The following is a 19,797-nucleotide window of genomic DNA, read 5'->3' on the forward strand; positions in this document are numbered from 1 at the left end:
CTGCGACCCTGCAGACCACTAGTTGGACGCTTGAGCTGACAAGCGAACATCCTCATGACGGCATTTCACCAACAGAAGGCTTGCTGCAATCTCGGCACTCGCATTATTGTTGTTCGCCTGGGTGCAGTGCGAAGCTCTCGCTAACACCTGGTAGACTGCACGCCGACTTTGACACTTTATTCGTTGACTCGCAGACACGGATCATATTCAGCTCACGATAAAGAGGTCTTCCTCGTGCAAGGCGATGCGACAAATGGAGAGTCAAGACAATTCGGCTGTGCATGGAGCTGCCAAGGAGAGCATGGCAATGAGCCAGCCTGACTCAATGCTCGCCACCAATGAGGACCTCGATAAAATCTGGGAATGGAATGCTTCAAGGCCAAGGTCGGCCGACGGCTGTGTTCACGATCTGGTTGCGGCGTTAGCTCAGGAGCGTCCCGATGCACTAGCGATCGACGCTTGGGACGGCCGACTCACCTATTCGCAGCTTGATGCGCTTACTGGCAGACTGGCGTATGTTCTATCTTTACACGGCGTGGTTGAGGGCTCTACTGTGGCGATCTACCTGAAGAAGAGTCGGTGGACCCCTGTTGCCATGCTCGGTGTTATCAAAGCTGGAGCGGCAGCAGTAGTACTAGACGCAAATCAACCCTTGGCGCGGCTTGATAGTATCCTTGAACAGACCGACCCGTCACTCATTCTGACGTTACCGGCTCCGAAATATGACGTGCCAGGATCTGGCCGTTACCGAAGCATAGAGCTCAACGATGCTCTCTTGAGCTCTGCAACTTCCGAACAACTGCACCGAGCAGTACCTTCCTCACAGATAGTATACATCAGCTTTACGTCTGGATCAACAGGGTCGCCGAAAGGTGCCTGCATGAGCCATGCCAATGTCAGAAGCGCAGTCCTTCATCAAGGCTCGAGCCTTGGCTTCAACGAAGACTCGCGCGTGCTGGACTTTGTGCCATACTCGTTCGACGTGGCATGGAGCAATTTTCTGCACACAATATGCTCAGGAGGGTGCCTCTGCATAGCGACAGAAGGGGAAATGCTTCAAGATCTGGCCTCCGTCATTGCTTCCTACCGCTGCTCATTAATCAATATTACGCCAACTGTCCTGCGCACCCTGGATCCTGGTCCCTCGACTTTGCAGACAATCTTGCTCAGCGGCGAGCCGCCCTACCAGGAGAACATTCTGCAATGGGCGAGTCGCGTAAGACTTCTGAACACATATGGACCGACAGAATGTACTTTCAAGACTGCGTTTTCTGTACTGCACCCGAACGTCGAACGGCCTACCGTCGGTACAGGACTGGGGACATGTACCTGGCTTGTAGACCCTAGCGATCACTCTCAACTCGTTTCTCTAAACGCTACAGGTGAGTTGATGATCGAAGGCCCGCTTGTGGGCCAGGGCTACCTCGCCAATCCAGAGGCCACCGCTGCTGCCTTCATCGAAAATCCACCTTGGCTGATCAGAGGACACGGAGCTCATAGAGGAAGAACGGGCAAAGTTTACAAGACTGGTGATCTTTTCAAGTACCGGTCGGATGGTCAGCTGGTCTTTGTCGGCCGTAAGGACACAGCTCAAATCAAGATCAGAGGTCAGCGAGTGGAAGTTTTGTGCGATGTCGAGCACAATGTGCGGAAGCTTCTTACTCCTGATGTTGCGAGTCTTGTCGATGCTGTCTACCCGAAGGAAAATGACTCTCCTTTCCTGACAGTCTTCATTGAGACCCTTGGCCACGAAAAGAATGTCCTCGAGGCCAAGCTTGTCGACGTGAGTCGCAGGCTGATTGATGTCCTTCCTGACTTCATGCTTCCGACAATCTACTACCCAATCCACCAGATCCCGCTGGGTCCGACTGGAAAAGCAGATCGGCGTTCGCTCCGTGAGCTAGCTTGCTCTTTGACGTTTTCTCAGCTGCTAGAAGCACAAGCAAAGATCTTGACACCTGCCGTTCATACTGAACCGAAAAATGACATTGAAATCAAATTGCGCGAAATTTGGGCAAGTCTACTCGCACTTCCGCCACCATCTATTAGTACAAGCGACAACTTCTTGCGTTTAGGAGGTGACTCTGTCAAAGCCATCCGCATGATTTCTCTAGCCCGGAGACAGCACCTGGAAATCTCTATTTCCGACATCTTTGGCGCGGCAACCTTGCGAGATCTCGCAAGAAGGACGCAGCCGACGACTACCACTATCGACCCGTCGCTATATCAGCCGTTCTCCTTGCTAGATCCGCAAATCGATCAGACCATTGTTCGTCAATCTGTGGCGACGTTGCTTTGTATTGATGCAGAAGGTGTCGAGGATATCCTACCATGTACGCCTATGCAAGCAGGTATGATGGCAATGACATCCATTCACGCCGGCGACTATGTCCTGACAGAATCATATCGCCTGCCGCCAAATACGGATCTGGATGCACTTGAAACTGCCTGGTTCGATGTACTTGAGTCAGCATCATTGCTGCGTACACGCATAATGGCGCTCCACGACGGAGGAGAGCTCATGCAGGTCGTGCTTTGCGCCAAACACTGCTTCGAATCTTCTTTCAAAACACCGCCACGGGACCAACTGACTTCATCGTGGAAGCCTGGTACGCCTCTTTTCCGCGTTGCAATATCGCATGATCGTGACGATCACCACAGTCTCGATCTGCAAATGCATCACGCCATATTCGATGGGTGGAGCCGTTCTTTGATATTTCAGGCCGTGGAGAAGGCATACAATCGTTCCCAAGAACCTCCACGACTTGCGCCTTTTCCGCCATTTGTGGATCATGTGCTTCGACAGATTGACCGGCCGGAGACGGCTACTTTTTGGACAGAGCAGCTGAAGAATCTCGATGTCGCGCCGTTCCCGCCCTTGTCCAAGACTGGAGGTCACAAAGAAGGGTTACGTCTTGAGTTCACGGACATAAGCTGGCCTCGAGCAGGAATCACGGCGTCGACTGTGATACGCACTGCCCTGGCTCTCCTGTTGTCTAAGTATACCAACTCTGATGACGTGGTCTTCGGAGCCACCGTCAGTGGCCGGCAAGCAGCAGTCCCAGACATTGATTGCATTGCCGGACCAACTATCGCAACCGTCCCAGTGAGAGTGACGGTCAGCTGGGAGGAGAACTTGCAAGAACTTCAGCGACAAATTCAGGATCAGATGATTTCGATGCACAATTACGAACAATTTGGGCTGCGCAACATCTACCAGGCAGCTGGTCTTTCCGACGTGGGCGACTCAAGTCTTTTCCAGCTGCTGCTAGTGGTCCAGCACGAAGCTGACCTTTCTTTCGAAGCTAGCAGTCCAGGTCTTTTCTCCGAAAGGGCTGAATCTTCTACTAGTTGGTCGGCTGACAATCTCAATCCTTTCAACGCCCACGGCATGATGATAGTCTGCACACCTTCAAACTCTGGTGTCACTCTGGAAATCAGCTTCGATACCGAATCCATCGGGTTCCCAGAATGTGAAAGATTTGCGAAGCAGCTCGAACACTTGATTCGCCTTGTCTGCTCTCCTGCACCGCAGAGATTGAAGCTCAACGACTTGGTCTTGGCAAGTCAAAGCGATGTACAGCAGATACTCCTGTGGAACGAGACGACTTTGCCCTCTGTGCATGAGTCAGTGGTTGGAATCGTTCAAGCTCAGGTTTCATCGAATCCAGATGCACCTGCTGTGGAATCTCCCCACCTGAGGCTCACCTACGCGGATCTCTGGCGATTATCCTCGAAGGCTACGAAATCGCTGCTAGAGTATAGTATCCAAGGCCGTAGGATACCTTTGAGCTTCGAGAAGTCGCCTTGGATGGTCATTGCCATGCTTGCGGTTCTGCGTGCTGGTGGCATTGCAGTACCACTCGCATCTCCAACTTCGACAGAGCAGGCCGTCCATGTTGTGAAGACTTGCGAGTCAGCATTGGCGATCACATCACGGCATCTTGTTGATTGTTGTCCCTTCTCGGATATGTGCACACTATTGGTCATCGAGAACCTTGTAGAGGCAAAAGACGATTCCGATCTTACAGTGCAGCACGAGAGCCCGGCGTTGGCCAATGGTGCTGTGATCATTTTCACCTCGGGCACAACCAGCATCTCGAAGGGAACATTGTGGAGCCATCGTGCGCTGAGCAACAACATTCGTGCAGCCATGGGATGTTTTGGACTCAGTAAGAGTAGTCGTGTCTTCCAATTTGCGGCCTACGACTTCGACGTCAGCACGGTCGAGAGCCTGGCAGTGTTGTCCGCCGGAGGTTGCCTTTTCGTGCCCGAGCAACGCGATATCTGGGATCGACTCTCCGTTGCAATAGCTGAAGCGAAAGCAAACTGGATCTGTCTTACTCCTTCCGTAGCAGATACTCTCGACCCGAAGCAAATACCATGTCTGCAGACCTTCGTGTTCGCTGGTGAGAAGTTGAAGCATGTCGACACTCAACCCTGGATCGAGAATGGCACCGCTGTGCTGAACTGGTATGGTCCTGCCGAAGCTTCAGTTGCGACGTCCTGCTCTTTGAAAGACTCGGAGTGGCCGGCAGGACTCATTGGTAGGAGCAAGTATGCACGAACCTGGATTCTTGATATTCGTGATCCTACCAAACTTGCGCCCATCGGCACTGTTGGCGAGCTTTGCATTGATGGCGACATCGTAGCAGACGGTTACGTTAGTAGCGAGACCGAGGCGACACAACATATCGCCTTCACGCCACCACCAGCGGTCGAGCATGTGGCTATACCCACTCTCACTCAGCGTTGCACGACATTCCGGACTGGCGATCACGTCAAATATGATGCAACAGGCAACCTTGTATTCATCGGGCGAGGCAAAGACAGCTGGACCAAAGTCCATGGTAGACGGGTCCAGCTTCATGAGATCGATGAAGCCGCGCAGGCCTTCTTCGCCGGGCGTTTCATCACAATCGTAACGGACGTGATCAAGCTGGCAGATGTGGAGAAGGAGTGTTTGGTTCTCTTCCTTTGCCGCTCTGCTGATATATCAAGCAAATGCACCCTGGCTCTTGATCGTGACTACGATCACGAACAGCTGTCCCGACTGAGACGTCATCTGGCGCAGCAACTACCAGCTTACATGGTTCCCACATATCTCATACCCGTGAACGAGCTACCACTGGGAAAGACTGGCAAGGTTGACAGACGGGCCCTTTGTCAGTTCGGTAGCCATCTCTCGCGCACTGAACTTGTGGCACTTGTCCAGTCTCATGAGACCAAAGAGCAAGCTTTCACCCAAAAGGAAGACGCCCTACGACACCTCTGGGCGGCTGTGCTCGGCATCACTTTGGACCAGATCAGCCTCGACAGTCACTTCTTCCGCTTAGGAGGCGACTCGATTGCTGCTATGCGTCTGGTTTCACTGGCTCGTGGGCGGGGTCTACATATCAACACCGCGTCCGTTTTCCAAAGTCCTCTTCTTGTCGAGATGGCTTCAACAATGACGGCCGGCGTCAACGATAGTGCTGAGCAGATCAAACCATTCTCGCTCCTAAGTTCAGAAGTGAACGTCGAAGAAGTGACTTCAGCAGCGGCTCGGCTTTGCAGTATCCCGGCAGCAGATATAGTCGACATGTATCCGTGCACACCTTTGCAGCAAGGCCTACTCGCACTGACTGCACGAAATCCCGGTCAATATATTTCACGGAGTGTGCTGAGTCTTCAGTTGGGTATTGAACGCTCACGATTGAAAGATGCTTGGCTTGCGACAGTGGCTCATTTACCGGTTCTGAGGACCCGTTTTGTTGACCTTCCTGGACTCAACCTTGTGCAAGTTATTACCAAAGACCTTCTTCTTCAACGTGGAGACGACATCGAAGAGTATGTTCGACAGGATGAGCAGAAGCCGATGTTTCTCGGCGATGCACTTTGTCGTGCCGCTCTGGTCCAAGATTCTTTCGTCCTCACGATCCATCACAGCATATATGACGGGGCCTTCCTGTCTATGCTCCTCAGCGAAGTGGAGGCCAGGTACATCTCGAGCGCTGACATCGTCACAACGCCATACCAGGCCTTTGTCAAGCACATTTCGCAATTGCCAGTCGACAAGTCCAGAGAATTCTGGACACGTGAGCTTGGCAAAGCGGAGTTTCATTTGTTTCCTCACCTACCGACGGCCTCATATGTCCCACAGGCCACCCGTGAGCTGAAGCGACCTATTACCTTACAGTGGCCTCGCGATGTGAACACTCCGACCATCATCGTCCGGTCTGCCTGGGCTCTTGTTGTCGCTCGATTCTCGATGAGCACGAATGTCATCTTTGGAAATGTTCTGAGCGGAAGAACGATAGATCTGCCAGGGATCGAGCACTGCGCTGGTCCCACGGTGTGTACCATTCCACTTCCTGTCTGCGTCGATTGGGACGAGGACATCAACACATTTCAGTCGCGGCTGAGGCAACAAGATCTCAACGCGGCGCCGCATCAGCACTATGGAGTACACAACATTACCCGTGCAGCTGGAAAGTCCACTCAGGGCCATCTCTTCCAGACCCTTCTTGTGGTGCACGCGGTCTCGGAAGGCAAGACTTTGCAATCAGACAATTCCATCTTCAAAGCTCGAACATTTGGGTCCACGTTGGACACCATCGGTGCAGATCCCTTCAACGCCCACGCCCTGCTGGTCTCATGCTGGCTTGCCCCAGACGGGCTGGTTTTGGCTGTGAGCTTTGATGAGAGCGTCTTGACGATTGCACAGGTGAATTTACTTGCACAGCACTTCGAACGCGTGCTGCGACAGCTTGTCAGCTCGAGTGCGATGAGCACTGGATCTGCGTCGGAGGTGAGTCTGGAAGATCTTCACAGCTTCTGGAGTCAGCGACCAGGTCCTCGACTCGCCAGCGACCGGAGTGGAATCCATTTCGATCGCTTCCCCCAAAGCGATGGAACGAGCAACATCCAGACACTGCCAGCCCGACAGGACTCGGCCATAGGTCTGGCGGCGAGCACATGTTCGCATACCAACCGCGTCGCTGCACCAAATGACGGACTAGATCATCGAATGCTGGAACAAGCATCTTCAGCATGCCGTGTTTCAATGAATGATATTGAAGATATGTATCCTTGCACACCCTTGCAGGGAAGTCTCATGGCTTTGTCTGAGCGTCGAACTGGAGACTACGTGGGTCATGATAGTCTCCCCTTGGCGGCATCCGTGGATGTCGACCGTTTTCGTGCAGCTTGGGAGAAAGTGCTTCTTGCAATGCCGATCCTCCGGACTCGCATCCTTGATATTCCTGGAGTCGGCCTGACACAGATCGTCATGCGAACGCCTACGCCATGGTCTAGTTCTACGACACAGGTCGAATTTGAACTCGAGCAGAACGAGCAGGTGATGTCTCTTGGACAGCCACTCGCAAGGTATGGCATTGTCAGGGATGGAGGCAAGCACCGGTTCTTGTTGACTACCCATCACGCGGTCTACGATGGCATGACGAATGTTCTCATTCGCGAGACGTTGGATGCCTATTATCACCAGCGGACGCCAAAGCCTACCCTGCCATTTCGACACTTTGTGGAGAATGTCATCAGAGCTTCCCACGCAGAGTCAGAGCAAGTCTTTTGGAAGTCTCAATTTCAGGATCTCGACACTCAACATTTCCCAAGTCTCCCTTCGGCTTCTTATCAACCGCAGCCAAATACACTAGTGGCCAAATCGATCGACAAGCTTTCCTGGCGTACAGACGGCATTCTGTCTTCCACGATTGTGCGTTCGGCGTGGGCACTCGTGTGTCGTCGCTACGCAAGCTGTGACGTGGTCTTTGGAGCCATCGTCTCGGGTCGACAGGCAGCGATAGACAACGTGGACCGCATTGGTGGACCCACGATCGCAGCTGTGCCGGTCAGGATACGAGCAGATCCGGATCTGACCGTCGAAGAATTCCTGGCCAAGGTGCAAACACAAGCCATCGAGATGATCCCTTTCGAGCAGAGTGGGATTCCACGCATAGCAAGCTGTAGCGACGAGGCTCGCGAAGCATGCAAGTTCCAGTCCATGCTGGTCATCCAGCCTCCACAGACGATGAATTTGTCGGACACCAGCCTTTTCGACCCTCCCGACTCAGGCCAACAGCAACTGCGCTCCTATGCTAGATTCAGCAGCCATGCGTTGACGGCCGTGTGCCTCCTCCAGGACGACCGTCTTGAGGTTCAATTCATTGTCGATCCCCTGATTCTTGATGACCAGGCGACTTCGGCCTTTGCGGACCACTTCGCGCAAGCTGTCCAGGAACTGTGCCGAGCCGAGTCAACAGCAAGATTGTCTGAAATGAGAATGATCACCGATCATGAAGTGGATCAGATCTGGCAGTGGAACCAAGAGGTCAAACCATACACAGACACATTCGTGCATCAAATGATCGACCGCATTGCTCAACAGCAGCCCGACAAGGTTGCTGTTTGTGCGTGGGATGGCGAGCTTACGTACCGTCAACTGGCCCACCGGGCAACCTCCATCGCGCATGCAATACTTGGAACGGGAGTCACGGGCAATCGATTCGTGCCAATTTGTTTCGAAAAGTCCGTGTGGACCACAGCTGCATTCTTGGGGACTGTGAAGGCTGGCTGTGCCGTTGTGATGCTCGATCCTTCTCTCCCCGAGGCTCGCCTGAGAGAGATGGTCCGACAAACGGAGGCGGACCTGATTCTCTCCTCTCCTGAGAATGCTGACCTGTCGCAAAGGCTCTGCAAACATGTGCTTGTCATTGACGCCAACGCAAGGCAGAATTACGACGAAGCACCAGCTTTTCAATCCGAGCTTCCGCCCGTGCAGCCCGACGACCTTCTCTATGTCACCTTCACATCGGGCAGTACTGGCATCCCGAAAGGATGCCTGGCCACGCACGAGAACTGGAGCACGGCGGCCGTTCGGCAGAAAGGCTCGTATGGGATCAACAACCGATCACGACTGTATGACTTTTGCTCGTACTCATTTGATGCCCATCACGTGGGCCTCTTCCATACGCTCTGCGCTGGCGGCACGCTCTGTGTTCCTTCGGAGAAGCAGAGAAGAGATCAATTACCGGAGAGCATTCGACAGTATCAGGCCACCGACCTCCTGATCACGCCCATAACAGCAAGCATGCTCGACCCCGCCACCATGCCAACCGTGAAACATGCCATTATCATGGGAGATAAGGTCAGCAAAGAAGAGCTGACTTCGTGGGCTGCGCAAGTCAAAGTCTGGCATGGCTACGGACCTTCGGAATGCTCGGCTGCGGCCATGAGCTGGGAAGTCCCGTATCCCATGCCCGAGAACATGCAAGTTTCAATCGGCAAGGGCGCAGGGCAGGTCACGTGGATTGTGGACCCGGCCAATTACGACCAGCTTTGTCCGATTGGAACCGTGGGGGAGCTCTTCCTCGAAGGCCCACTGGTTGGACCAGGATACCTCCAGAACGAAGAAGCCACACGAGCAGCATTTATCGATTCTCCCAAGTGGCTGTCAGAAGGGAGCAGGAGCAGCTCGGGAAGACGTGGAGTTGTCTATCGGACAGGAGACCTGGTCAAATATGATATCGGGAGCGGCAACATCATTTTCGTCGGAAGAAAAGATTTTCAGGTCAAGCATCACGGTAAGCGGCTCGAGCTTGGCGAGGTTGAGCATCAGGTGTTGAAGTGTTTGGCGACAAGAAATGTATCGTGCCTCCTCGCCGCTGAGCTCGTAGTTCCAGACGTAACGCGGAGGCCGATTGTTGTGGTCTTCCTGCAGATGGACGGATCTGCTTGGGAAAGTTTGCGTGATCATCTGGGCGGACTCGTCCAAGAACTGGCAGATCAGCTCCCGGCTCACATGTTGCCCGGCACCTTCGTACCTCTGCCAAATATGCCATTGAGTGCCGCTGGCAAGATCAATCGGACGAAGCTGCGGGAAATCGGCAAAGGACTTGGTGTGAACGAGCTGGTGTTGCCAGCCTCTCGGTCATTGATCGAGCCTCCAGCAACGGATGGTGAGCGTAGGCTCCAGCAAATGTGGGCTCAGACTCTTCACATTTCCGGCGATCTTATCGGCCGCAATAGCAACTTCTTCCGAGTCAGTGGCGATTCGATCATGGCCATGCAGCTCATGGCACGAGCCCGTCGACAAGGCATCTCACTCCCAGTGTCCGAGATCTTGGCCAACCCAGTCCTGGAGGATATGGCGCAAGTCATGTCGAGCGATGATGTGACACCTGATCAGCAAGCAGTCCAACCTTTCTCCCTCCTGAGACATCCGGGAAGGGCGGATGTTCTTCGAAATGAGGTTGCTCAACAGTGTGGAGTGGACGTGGAAGCCGTTGAAGACTGTTACCCCTGCACAGCGGTCCAGAAATCACTGCTTGCCGTGACCTCGATGAGGCCGGGGGACTATGTTGCTCGTATCCCGATCGAGGTCGCTCACGATGTTGACGTGGCGCGACTTCGAGAGGCCTGGTTTGACGTGGTTGCTGATTTCGCTCCGGTCCTGTGCAACCGCGTGCTAGCTGTCGACGGGGAAGGATTCGTGCAGGCACAGCTTCGAGCGCCTCTCGACTGGAGTGAGTATGCAAACCTGGAAGCCTTCCACCAAGCCGAGGCCAGCTACACTATGGGACTCGGCACAGCATTGACAAGGCTTGCTCTCGTCGACGCCGATCCTTCTGGCAAACGACTCTGTGTCCTCACACAGCACCACGCGATCTATGATGCCGTGTCCCTCTCGCTGCTTCTTAGAGCCGTGTGCAACACCTACCAAGGCCACACCGCACAGCTTCGACCGTCCCCCTTCCAAAACTTCATGCAATACACTCTTGCTATCAGCCACGAGAAATCCAAAGCATTCTGGAGACACCACTTTGCACAATGTGCAGCAACAGCGTATCCCGCACTTCCCAGAGATCAGTATCAACCCCAGGCCGACAGCACAATCGTTCATGACATGGCCGCCGTATCCTGGCCCGAGCTCGATGTCACTCCTGCGATAGTCATTCGTGCAGCTTGGGCAATCCTTTCAGCGCGATATACCGACTCGAACGATGTAGTCTTTGGCGTTCTTAGTACGGGCCGTCAAGCGCCTGTTGACGGTATCGAAGACATGATTGCGCCTCTGATAGCCGCCGTGCCTGTACGCACGCGGATGGCGTCCGATATGCCCGTCCATCAACTGTTGGCTGAGATGCAGAAGCTATCCCTCGAGATGATTCCATTCGAGCAGACCAGCATGACTGATATACAGGCCTCGAGCGAAGACGCTGCCGCTGGAGCCAGGTTCAATACTCTCTTGATTGTCCAGCATTCCGGGCAAGCAGCGGCACCGACCTTTGGAAGCGGACCATTCGTTCGTCTGGCGCACTCTCTGGATGATGGTAGCCTAGATCACTTCAATCCGCACGCAGTAATGCTCATGTTCCAATTCCAGGACGGCGGAAAGCTGCGAATGGAGATGAGCTACGACTCAAATGTCATCAGCACGCCTCAAGCCAAACTCCTCGTCACTCATTTTGAGCAAGGTCTCCGGCAGATTTGTGCGTGTACAGATGGCGAAACGGTTCAGGACATCAGTCTGCTGAGTGATGCGGACCTCGAATGTCTCTGCAAGTGGAATGCCACGCTCCCTGCACCGACGTGCTCCTGCGTCCACGAGCTCTTCGATGCCACTGCAAAGCAGTATCCGGACACTCAGGCGCTGTGCGCTTGGGATGGCGAGCTCACATACCTGGAGCTCAACGATCTATCACACAGCCTGTCTCGGCAGCTCGTCGCGCGTGGTGTGAAGCCTGGCGATGTCATCCCACTGTGCTTCGAGAAGTCCATGTGGATGCCAGTGGCTGCTCTTGGAGCCATGCGAGCCGGTGCAGCGTGCGTCTCTGTTGACTGTACACAGCCGGAAGGGCGCCTGAAGACTATCCTAGGCAAGATTCAACCAAAGTATATTCTCACATCCTCAGCGAACAAGGGCTGGGCAAGCCGACTGTACGCTGCCGAAGTAGTCTTGGTGGATCGAGACCACATTGTAGATCAGAATACCACCACTGTTGAGCTTCCGAAAGTTGCCCCAGAGGACCTCTTGTACGTTGTGTTCACATCTGGGTCAACGGGCGAACCAAAGGGTGTTACCACGACTCACCAGAACTTCTCTTCCGCTTTCACACATCAGAGGGACCCCCTGAAGGTCTATCACGGAACCCGAGTCTTCGACTTTGTCTCCTACAGCTTCGATGTGTCCTGGTCGAATACGTTGAACACGCTCCTTTGCGGCGCAACTTTGTGCATTCCTTCCGAGCTCGAGCGCAAGAACGATATCCCTGGCGCGTTCAATCGCATGAGAGCGGACTATTCATTCTTCACGCCATCAGTTGCTCGCTCACTCAACCCTCTCACGCTGCCTGGGCTCAGAACGCTCGCCATGGGCGGCGAACCAATCCCCGCTGCAGAGATGGCCCGCTGGAGACAAGTCAACACCTTCATTGGCATCTACGGACCGGCTGAATGTGCGCAAGCGCTGACCATAACAGAGTTGACGAGCGAGAGCCCACCGGCGTACGTCGGAAGATCTTTCGGAGCCAGGACTTGGCTGGTGGAGCCTGGTCGAGTGGACCGCCTGGCTCCCATAGGGACTCCGGGAGAACTCGTGCTCGATGGACCGGCCGTGGCGACGGGCTATTGGGCCGATCAGGAGATGACAAAAGCTGCATTCCTCCCAAGCCCAGCCTGGCTTTCCCCATTTTCAGACCCCGAAGGCTACGTGTACAAGACCGGCGATCTGTTACGCTACAACGAGGACGGCTCCTTGACTTTCCTCGGCCGAAAAGACCAGATGGTGAAGCTTCGCGGTCAGCGAATCGAACTGAGCGAAGTCGAGTATAATTTGCTCAAGGCGCTTCGCAAGCATACAACGCTATGTGACTCCGTCGCCGTGGAAGTCATTACGCCGGCAAATAGTCCAGCCCCGATTCTGGCGGCCTTCCTGGCATTGAAGCACGATCTCGCTTCTCATGAGAGGCTGGATCGAACCTTCCGCCTCTCGCGAGCGTTGGAAGAAGTAGAAGACGACATTCGAGAAGTTCTGCCGCAGTACATGATCCCTGGAGCATACATCACTCTCGACGAGATGCCCATGACGACAACCAACAAGATCGACCGACGCGCCCTTCGCAGCATAGGCGGCCAGAGGAAGCTGGAAGATCTCGCGAGCATGCAATTGCAGAGCAAGGCAGCGCAGAAAGGCCCGAGCACTGATATGGAAAAGAGAATCCAGCAGCTTTGGTCCCAGATCCTTGGCATCGAACCGTCCAGCATCAAGTCCCAAAGCAGTTTCTTGAGGATTGGAGGCGATTCCATCTCGGCCATGCGTCTTGTGGCTGCAGCAAGACAGGCTGGCGTCTCCTTTACCGTAGCCGACATCTTTCGGAACCCAAGGCTGTCACAGTTGGCCGAGGTGGCGAAAGAGATCACAATGCCAGCTGAAGTGCCCAAGCTGGAGCCACGGAAGCCCTTCTCTCTGCTCCCCGAGACAGCGGCCGACCACATGAGCTTCCTCTACGATACTGTAGAACCACTTCTCGGCGACGGCGCCGAGGCAGATGACATCCAAGACGTCCTACCCACGACCGACTTCCAAGAGCTCGCTGTTCGTGAGAATTTGCAGAATCCACCTGGTCGTCTGCCGCACTTCATCCTCGATTTACCCAAAGATGTGGATGTCGTACGTCTGAGAAGAGCGTGTAAACGAGTCGGCGAACACTTTGAGATCTTGCGCACCGTCTTCATAGAGCTCGATAATCGATTGTGGCAAGTCCAGCTCGGCCACCTGAAGCTTCGCTTCGATGTTGTCAAAGCCGTAGACGGAGACGTTGACAATGCTGTCAAAGCAGCGTGCGAGCAAGACCTCAAGCGACGTCGAAAATTGGGAGAATCGTCACTGGCATTCACGGCCATTACCCCCGAGCAAGGACAAGGACAAGGGAAACTCGTTTTCCGCCTTTCTCACGCGCAATTCGACGATTACAGTCTTGCCGCCATGTTCACAGCGCTCACAGCATTCTACCTCGGCGAAAGCGTCCCCTCGCCTCAGATGGGATTCGGAGACTTGCTCACATATCATCAGCAAAGGAAAGAAGCCAGCCTCCGTCACTGGAGCGCAAGACTACAAGACTGTCCGCCTCCCGAATGTACGAGCGGTCGTCCTCTCACCACCGAAGACCGCTTGTCCTTCCAGCAAAGTATCCCGCTGCTCCGAGCAGAGCATTGCAAAGGTATCCCACTCGCAACAATCTTCCATGCCGCGTGCTCTCTCGCCATCGCTAAGCACTGTGGACGAGACGAAGTGGTATTGGGTCGCTTGGTCACCGGACGTGCTATGCTTCCCGTCGAACTTCAGGAAGTAGTAGGCCCTTGTTTAGTCGAGCAACCGATTCGCTACAAAGCACAATCAGGGGATGATGATGTTTTCGCTGTAGCTCGAGTCCTGCAACAACAATTCATCGAAGACTCCAGCTACGAGGCGGTCGGGATGCTGGAAATCCTTCGCCACGCTACCACCGCATGGCCGACCGAATGTTGTGATTTCGGGTGGCGCACGGCTTTCCAGCAAGAAGATGGGTCCGAGGTCTCGTTCTTAGGGCAAGAGAAGGCGGGAATGACGGCTTTTGAGAGACCGCATCTGCCACGGCTTCGACCTGAGATCTATGCTGCGCCGAAGAATGGGAGGCTGGAGTTGGCGTTTGAAGGGAATAGGGGACTGCAGGAGGAGGAGGATGTGCGGGAATTGATGAATCGGATCGCGGATCTCTTGGCGGCTTGTGCTAAGTAGCTGTCGTGGGTGGTGACGGTCCTCCCGTATCTGTAATCGTTTTCAAGGGAGACAGGTGCTGTGGATCAATTCTCTCGCAACAGGTTCCCGAGTAGATAGTCAGATGAGCATGATGGGAGCATCCAGTATTCTCAAGCGGTCGCTTTCTACCATGTCTATCTATCAAACCCGGTTGCCAAACATTGCAACACCGATCTATAATCCCACACTTTCAAACGCCAGAATCATCAATGCCTCCAACTCTTGCCCTCTGCCTGCGTAGCATTTTCTTAGCCATCCGAATCGTCAAGATCGTCATCACACCACCCCAGATCCAAGGTAGACCCCAACCGATAGCGTACGCAACCTCCTCATTGACAGTGTCACTCGAGAGTGCCAGACCCCAGATCACAGCCACAATGCACAGACCACTGACTCCCCAAGCCCAATCCAAAACTCTGCATAATCTCTGAAACTCAAAATCGGCTTCGAATCGATCGTTCCACGCTTGTCTCCAAGCCCCTCCCTGCTTTCCATCAACAGCCACAACATCTTCGGCGACGATGAAGACTCCTGGTCTCAGGGGTGCGCCTTTCGGGATCGACGAGAATCGAAATGGGGCGGGGATTTTCAACGCGATGCAGATCTCGACGAGGATGAGTTCGAGGCAGACGTAGAGCATTAGGGCGGAGAGAGAAACGGAGGTGGGTGGAAGGGAGGGGATCGAGGTGCCAACTGAAATGAGGATGGTGAGGGCTGTGAAGCCGAAGAGATAGTTCCATTGGAAGTAGTCGAAGTTCGACCAGTTCTTGTACCATTTATTTGGTGGCGAAGTCATCCCGAGAGGTCGGCAGGATTTTCGATTGGTGAGGAGGTAGTACGTTCTTTGATACAGCTGCCATATTGAGGTCAAGCCCATAAAGATTGTGGGTATGGTGAGGACTAAAGAGAGGTCGAGAGATGTGCCTGCAAGATGTGTGAGATCGTATTATGGGCTTCGTGTTTGAAGCTGCTGGTACTTACCATAGTGCAGAGCAAAGTAGATTACAATGGGCAGGATGCCGTTGACGACAATGATCGTCGTCCAGGCCACTGTGAGATATAATCTGTGTTGTGAAAGGTTGAGAGGTAGAGCAGGGAGTGGTTTCGAGTAATTTTCGTCGGGCATGTTTGCAATTCTCGTCGTCGTTATACTAGCTTTCGTGCTGGTTGCTGTCATTGTCGGCGTTCGAGACGATTTGGATGGTCCCGGGTGACGGTGGAACGTTTATTATTTCATGATGTCGCACGCGGTCTCCGCGGGCTGCACGGTAAAAGATCCTTGTAGTATGCACTGAGAATAACTTGTCAGTAAGCGCGGGAAGAACCCTGCTGTCACATTGGTGTGGTGACGCATGCGATCTCAAGCCGCTGGGATCCGGACTCAGCTCCAGGGACATACATGAGGTCCAGGTACAGTGCAGGGAGCAATATCGCTGGATGAGAGCCCACGGTCATCATGGCGCCCTTCATGTTGCTGGACTTGGAGAGGTTCTCAGCTACCACTCCTCGAAAATACGCCACGTTCACGGCCGAACGATGCGGAAGAGCGCCAGTGCAGTACCTATCAACAATGAGAATTTGGGTTATGCAGGATGAGGAAGTCCTTTCGCCGCAGCAGTTTCTCCAGATGACTGTCCGACCACAGCAGAGGCTTCGATTCCGCAGCCAGAGAGAAGCTCAACAAGTGCAATCTGTAAAGGCGTGCAGACCGGTTGGCTGTAGAACTAAAGAGCATCATTGATTCTCGTGTCCGATCTGTTCTTGGGCAATTCACCTAGAAAATCATTAGCCATCATTTCTATGAATGACTTGGCTCAAGCTTGTGCACCGAGAAGATCCCATTCACATGCATAATCTTTGAGAGACATTGAAGCACAGTGCGGTCTCTGGCCTGCAGCGGTGGTCGAGGCGCAGTATTATGAGTGCCACGCAGGCTGCGAAGGCGTAGAAACTCGTAAGCGTCATCTGGCATGACATGGCCATTGGCGCCACCAAAGCCAAATGAGGCTATTGAAGCTCTCCTGAGACCCGATGCAGGCCATAGTACGCCGTCTTGAGGGATACAGACACGAAGATAATCAGCTCGAGCGGTGGCAGTTATGAGGCTATGAGGCTATGACACCGGCTTCGATGGGATCGCCCACTAGGGGTTCTCAATATTCTACGTTTATTCTAGTACACGGGACTTGCCGCTTTCCAGAACCATTCCATCAGCGGCTTCTTCGCTTGATTCACTCACACCTGTGCCATGCACTTCGAAATATTGTTTTTGCGAAATATGTCCAGATTCGCCTTTGCACAATCTTCTTCGATCAGCGGTTGTTGTGGGCATCTTTGCCGGGCATGTATACAGACATGGAGTCCTGCCATCCTGGTTGAAACAAGATGACCGAATCATGAATGGTATCCCCGGTAACGTTAGTCCGAGCTGCCAGATACGAGCGGCTTGACCATGATTACGATCCCGAAGCCTTTTCCGCCCATGGCCGTTCGCACGATAGTTGAAGCCGAAGCCGAAGCATCGACCGTCCTTGCTTAGCATGCCCGGATGATCAAGTTCCATATCTGATTCGAGTGTGATGAGGACGTTGCTTCCACGTCAGTCAAGTGCAGGACTGGGGGAAATCACGCCTGCGACTACCTACGTACCATCTCCGAGTCACCGCTCAAAATGCATTGGTACCCTAACTCAAGGGCAATGAGACTACTTGAGCACGCGGTGTCCACATGTACAGCATTTTGGCATAATCAGAAGAGAAGGAGCCTGGAACACACATATCTTAGTGCCAGAGATTCGATCGAAGGGGATGCCGGCATTCTCGAGCGCAAGATACACAGTCTCGAGTGTCAATCGCTGGGTTCACGGCGACATAATTGCACCACGTTCGCGGGCGTGCAGCCTTCGCTTACAAGGTAGCTGAAGCCGTTGACCACACGGGCAGCGATGCTTCAAGAATCGAATTGGAGTGCCACCATCTTGCATCGTCCAACATCATTGCTTGTGACCTTTCGAGATGAACACAATAGCTGCTACACACATGTAGATGGCCGTGATTCTGCTACCTGGCATCTGGCAGCATTGATTAGGAGGTGCATGGCCTGCTTTTTTAAGATCGTCGCCTTCGGAATACCTATGGCTTCGTGTCAATCATCAAGACTTGTTCCCTATTTCCTGAGGCTGGAAGAGTGTGCCAAGACATCTGCGGGGAACATGCGCTCGCGCAAACATCGCGAAGTTGTCCTGACATTTTGAACGCACCAAGCTCTTCTAAATTTCTTTGCCACACGCTCCGGCCGAAGAGTTTACGTCGGCGGTCGTTGCAGCCAAGACAATTGCATGGGAATCCCGCTGCCACCAAGAGACGTGGGCGGCGTGAGGAGCGGCGCAATACACGCAACGGGTTTTAATGCTTTCGGCCAACTGCAACCAGACCCTCCTCCAGGCGGCACCATCGACGATGTGACCAGCTTCAGAGAAATTGGGAAGGGAAGAATGGTCCAGATGGAGAGCCGCTGCGAGCGCGAGAGGTGGGGCTTGGCATCAATCATGTCGCAGTCGTGGCTGGTGGGGAGCTCTTGGTGAACGGAGACAACAGCAACGGTCAGCTTGGCCTTGGCGACGTGAGCGGTGCTGAGGAATGGGAAACGGTCGGCCTCCGGGTATCCGATATTTGGTGTGGGTCGAAATGTACCTTCGCGGTCTGCGACTGAGCGTGCCAGGCTGTGAATTCCCGCGCAAGCATCAGAAGTCTCGCCGTGAAACTCCAATGGACGGCCGTAGCACTGACCAGCCGTTTGTTGCTGCCAGATCGTCAGGAGGGACACATCGGGTAAGCTCAATTGATCCACTTCAAACCACCGAATAGCAAGTTGACCATGAATCCAGACAGAACAGCAATTTGCCTTCGGCGGCTCCAAACGCCTTCTTCTCTCATCAACCAGCACATCGCACCGATCGGCCAAAAGAAGCCGATCAGATTTCCATACAGCATATCTTCCAGCCCACCAGAGTCCTCTGCTCCAAATCCTCCAGCATCGTTCGTGCCGTCTTCGGCGGTATTTGATCCGGAGTCCAACCAGCGCTCTTCTAAGGCAAGGAGCTGTTGACCAGTCGGCATGGTATCGGGTGTATGTGTATGAGATTGTATCGCCAGAAATTGTGCTCGTAAAGCAGCCACTTCTGAGGATGTGAAGCCGGCTGTGAGAAGGCGGTCAAACCCACGAGGGGCGGGAGTCGTGGTTGTCAACGCATCATCCTGCTTTGGCTCTGTATCTACAGCTTTAGATGTCCTTTCAGATCTCAATGCAGCATCCGCCTGCTCTGCTTCCCTCTTCTCCTTTGCCAGATCATCTGCGCTTAATGCATCGCCAATTGAGCAATGGATGTACACTCTAGGTCCTAGCTCTTTTACGGGAAGCTTTCCTGTCGCTTTGGCGCTGAGAGCGGAGGGCGGAGGAGGAGTTGTAAGGTTGAGACTTTTGCTTAGAGCAGCATTATCCGGCAGTACGCGTCCAGAATGTATCAGGCGGAGCTTAGATTCATTGGTGGGAGAGGGTAGATGCGAACGGATGTCTTGCTTTAGAGCGAGAGCAGAAGTCGTAGAGGGTGACGAGATGGACAGCACTAGGTCTGGGTTCGAGGTGGAGAAGCGGATCACGAGGTTTATGGGCGTGGTCGCGGTCGTGGGCGGAGACATGGTTGCATTTGTCGCTGGTTGTGAAAGCGCGGTTTGCTGGCTACCACCAGATTCGAGACATGTCACATGTGAATATGGCCAGAATGAATGAGTTGTGGTAGTTCTCACGTGATCAGGATCTACTAGGGAGGCCCATACGTACCAGATTGTCAATACAGCACTTCTGAGCGCAGCGACAACAACGCAATCTTTGCCCCTTCAAGTTCTTTTTATTATATCTTTTTATATAGAGGATTTATAGGTTAATAATGTAGGGCAAAGATACTCTAATTTGTATCTATTTTTAGAAAATAATAAAATTTA

At 53.6% G+C, this 19,797-nt stretch overlaps 3 protein-coding genes across 3 annotated transcripts; 1 reads left to right on the forward strand and 2 right to left on the reverse strand.

Moving 5' to 3' along the window:
- Window positions 1-253: 253 nt before the first annotated feature.
- MYCFIDRAFT_213678 (uncharacterized protein) lies at window positions 254-14,914 on the forward strand (the record flags this gene model as incomplete). Its single annotated transcript, XM_007923882.1, has 1 exon — window positions 254-14,914. One exon carries the CDS (start codon window positions 254-256, stop codon window positions 14,774-14,776), a length of 14,523 nt encoding a protein of 4,840 aa, XP_007922073.1. The 3' UTR covers window positions 14,777-14,914.
- On the reverse strand, window positions 14,261-15,972 carry MYCFIDRAFT_55867 (uncharacterized protein). Its single transcript, XM_007922003.1, has 2 exons — window positions 15,779-15,972; window positions 14,261-15,721 (listed from the first exon to the last, which is right to left on the reverse strand). Exons 1-2 carry the CDS (start codon window positions 15,921-15,923, stop codon window positions 14,988-14,990), a joined length of 879 nt encoding a protein of 292 aa, XP_007920194.1. The 5' UTR covers window positions 15,924-15,972; the 3' UTR covers window positions 14,261-14,987.
- A 2,661-nt stretch (window positions 15,973-18,633) lies between these two features.
- Window positions 18,634-19,494, reverse strand: MYCFIDRAFT_63030 (uncharacterized protein; the record flags this gene model as incomplete). Its single annotated transcript, XM_007922077.1, has 1 exon — window positions 18,634-19,494. One exon carries the CDS (start codon window positions 19,492-19,494, stop codon window positions 18,634-18,636), a length of 861 nt encoding a protein of 286 aa, XP_007920268.1.
- Window positions 19,495-19,797: the final 303 nt, after the last annotated feature.

The sequence above is a fragment of the Pseudocercospora fijiensis genome (genome assembly GCF_000340215.1).
Source record: "Pseudocercospora fijiensis CIRAD86 unplaced genomic scaffold MYCFIscaffold_1, whole genome shotgun sequence".
In the NCBI taxonomy this organism is placed as follows: domain Eukaryota; kingdom Fungi; phylum Ascomycota; class Dothideomycetes; order Mycosphaerellales; family Mycosphaerellaceae; genus Pseudocercospora; species Pseudocercospora fijiensis.

Bases quoted from the DNA above. Each gene is read 5' to 3' on its own strand.
- MYCFIDRAFT_55867 (XM_007922003.1), bottom strand. From the start codon at position 15,923: ATGCCCGACGAAAATTACTCGAAACCACTCCCTGCTCTACCTCTCAAC. The intron at 15,722-15,778 runs GTAAGTACCAGC...CACATCTTGCAG, and splicing joins CTACTTTGCTCTGCACTATG to GCACATCTCTCGACCTCTCT.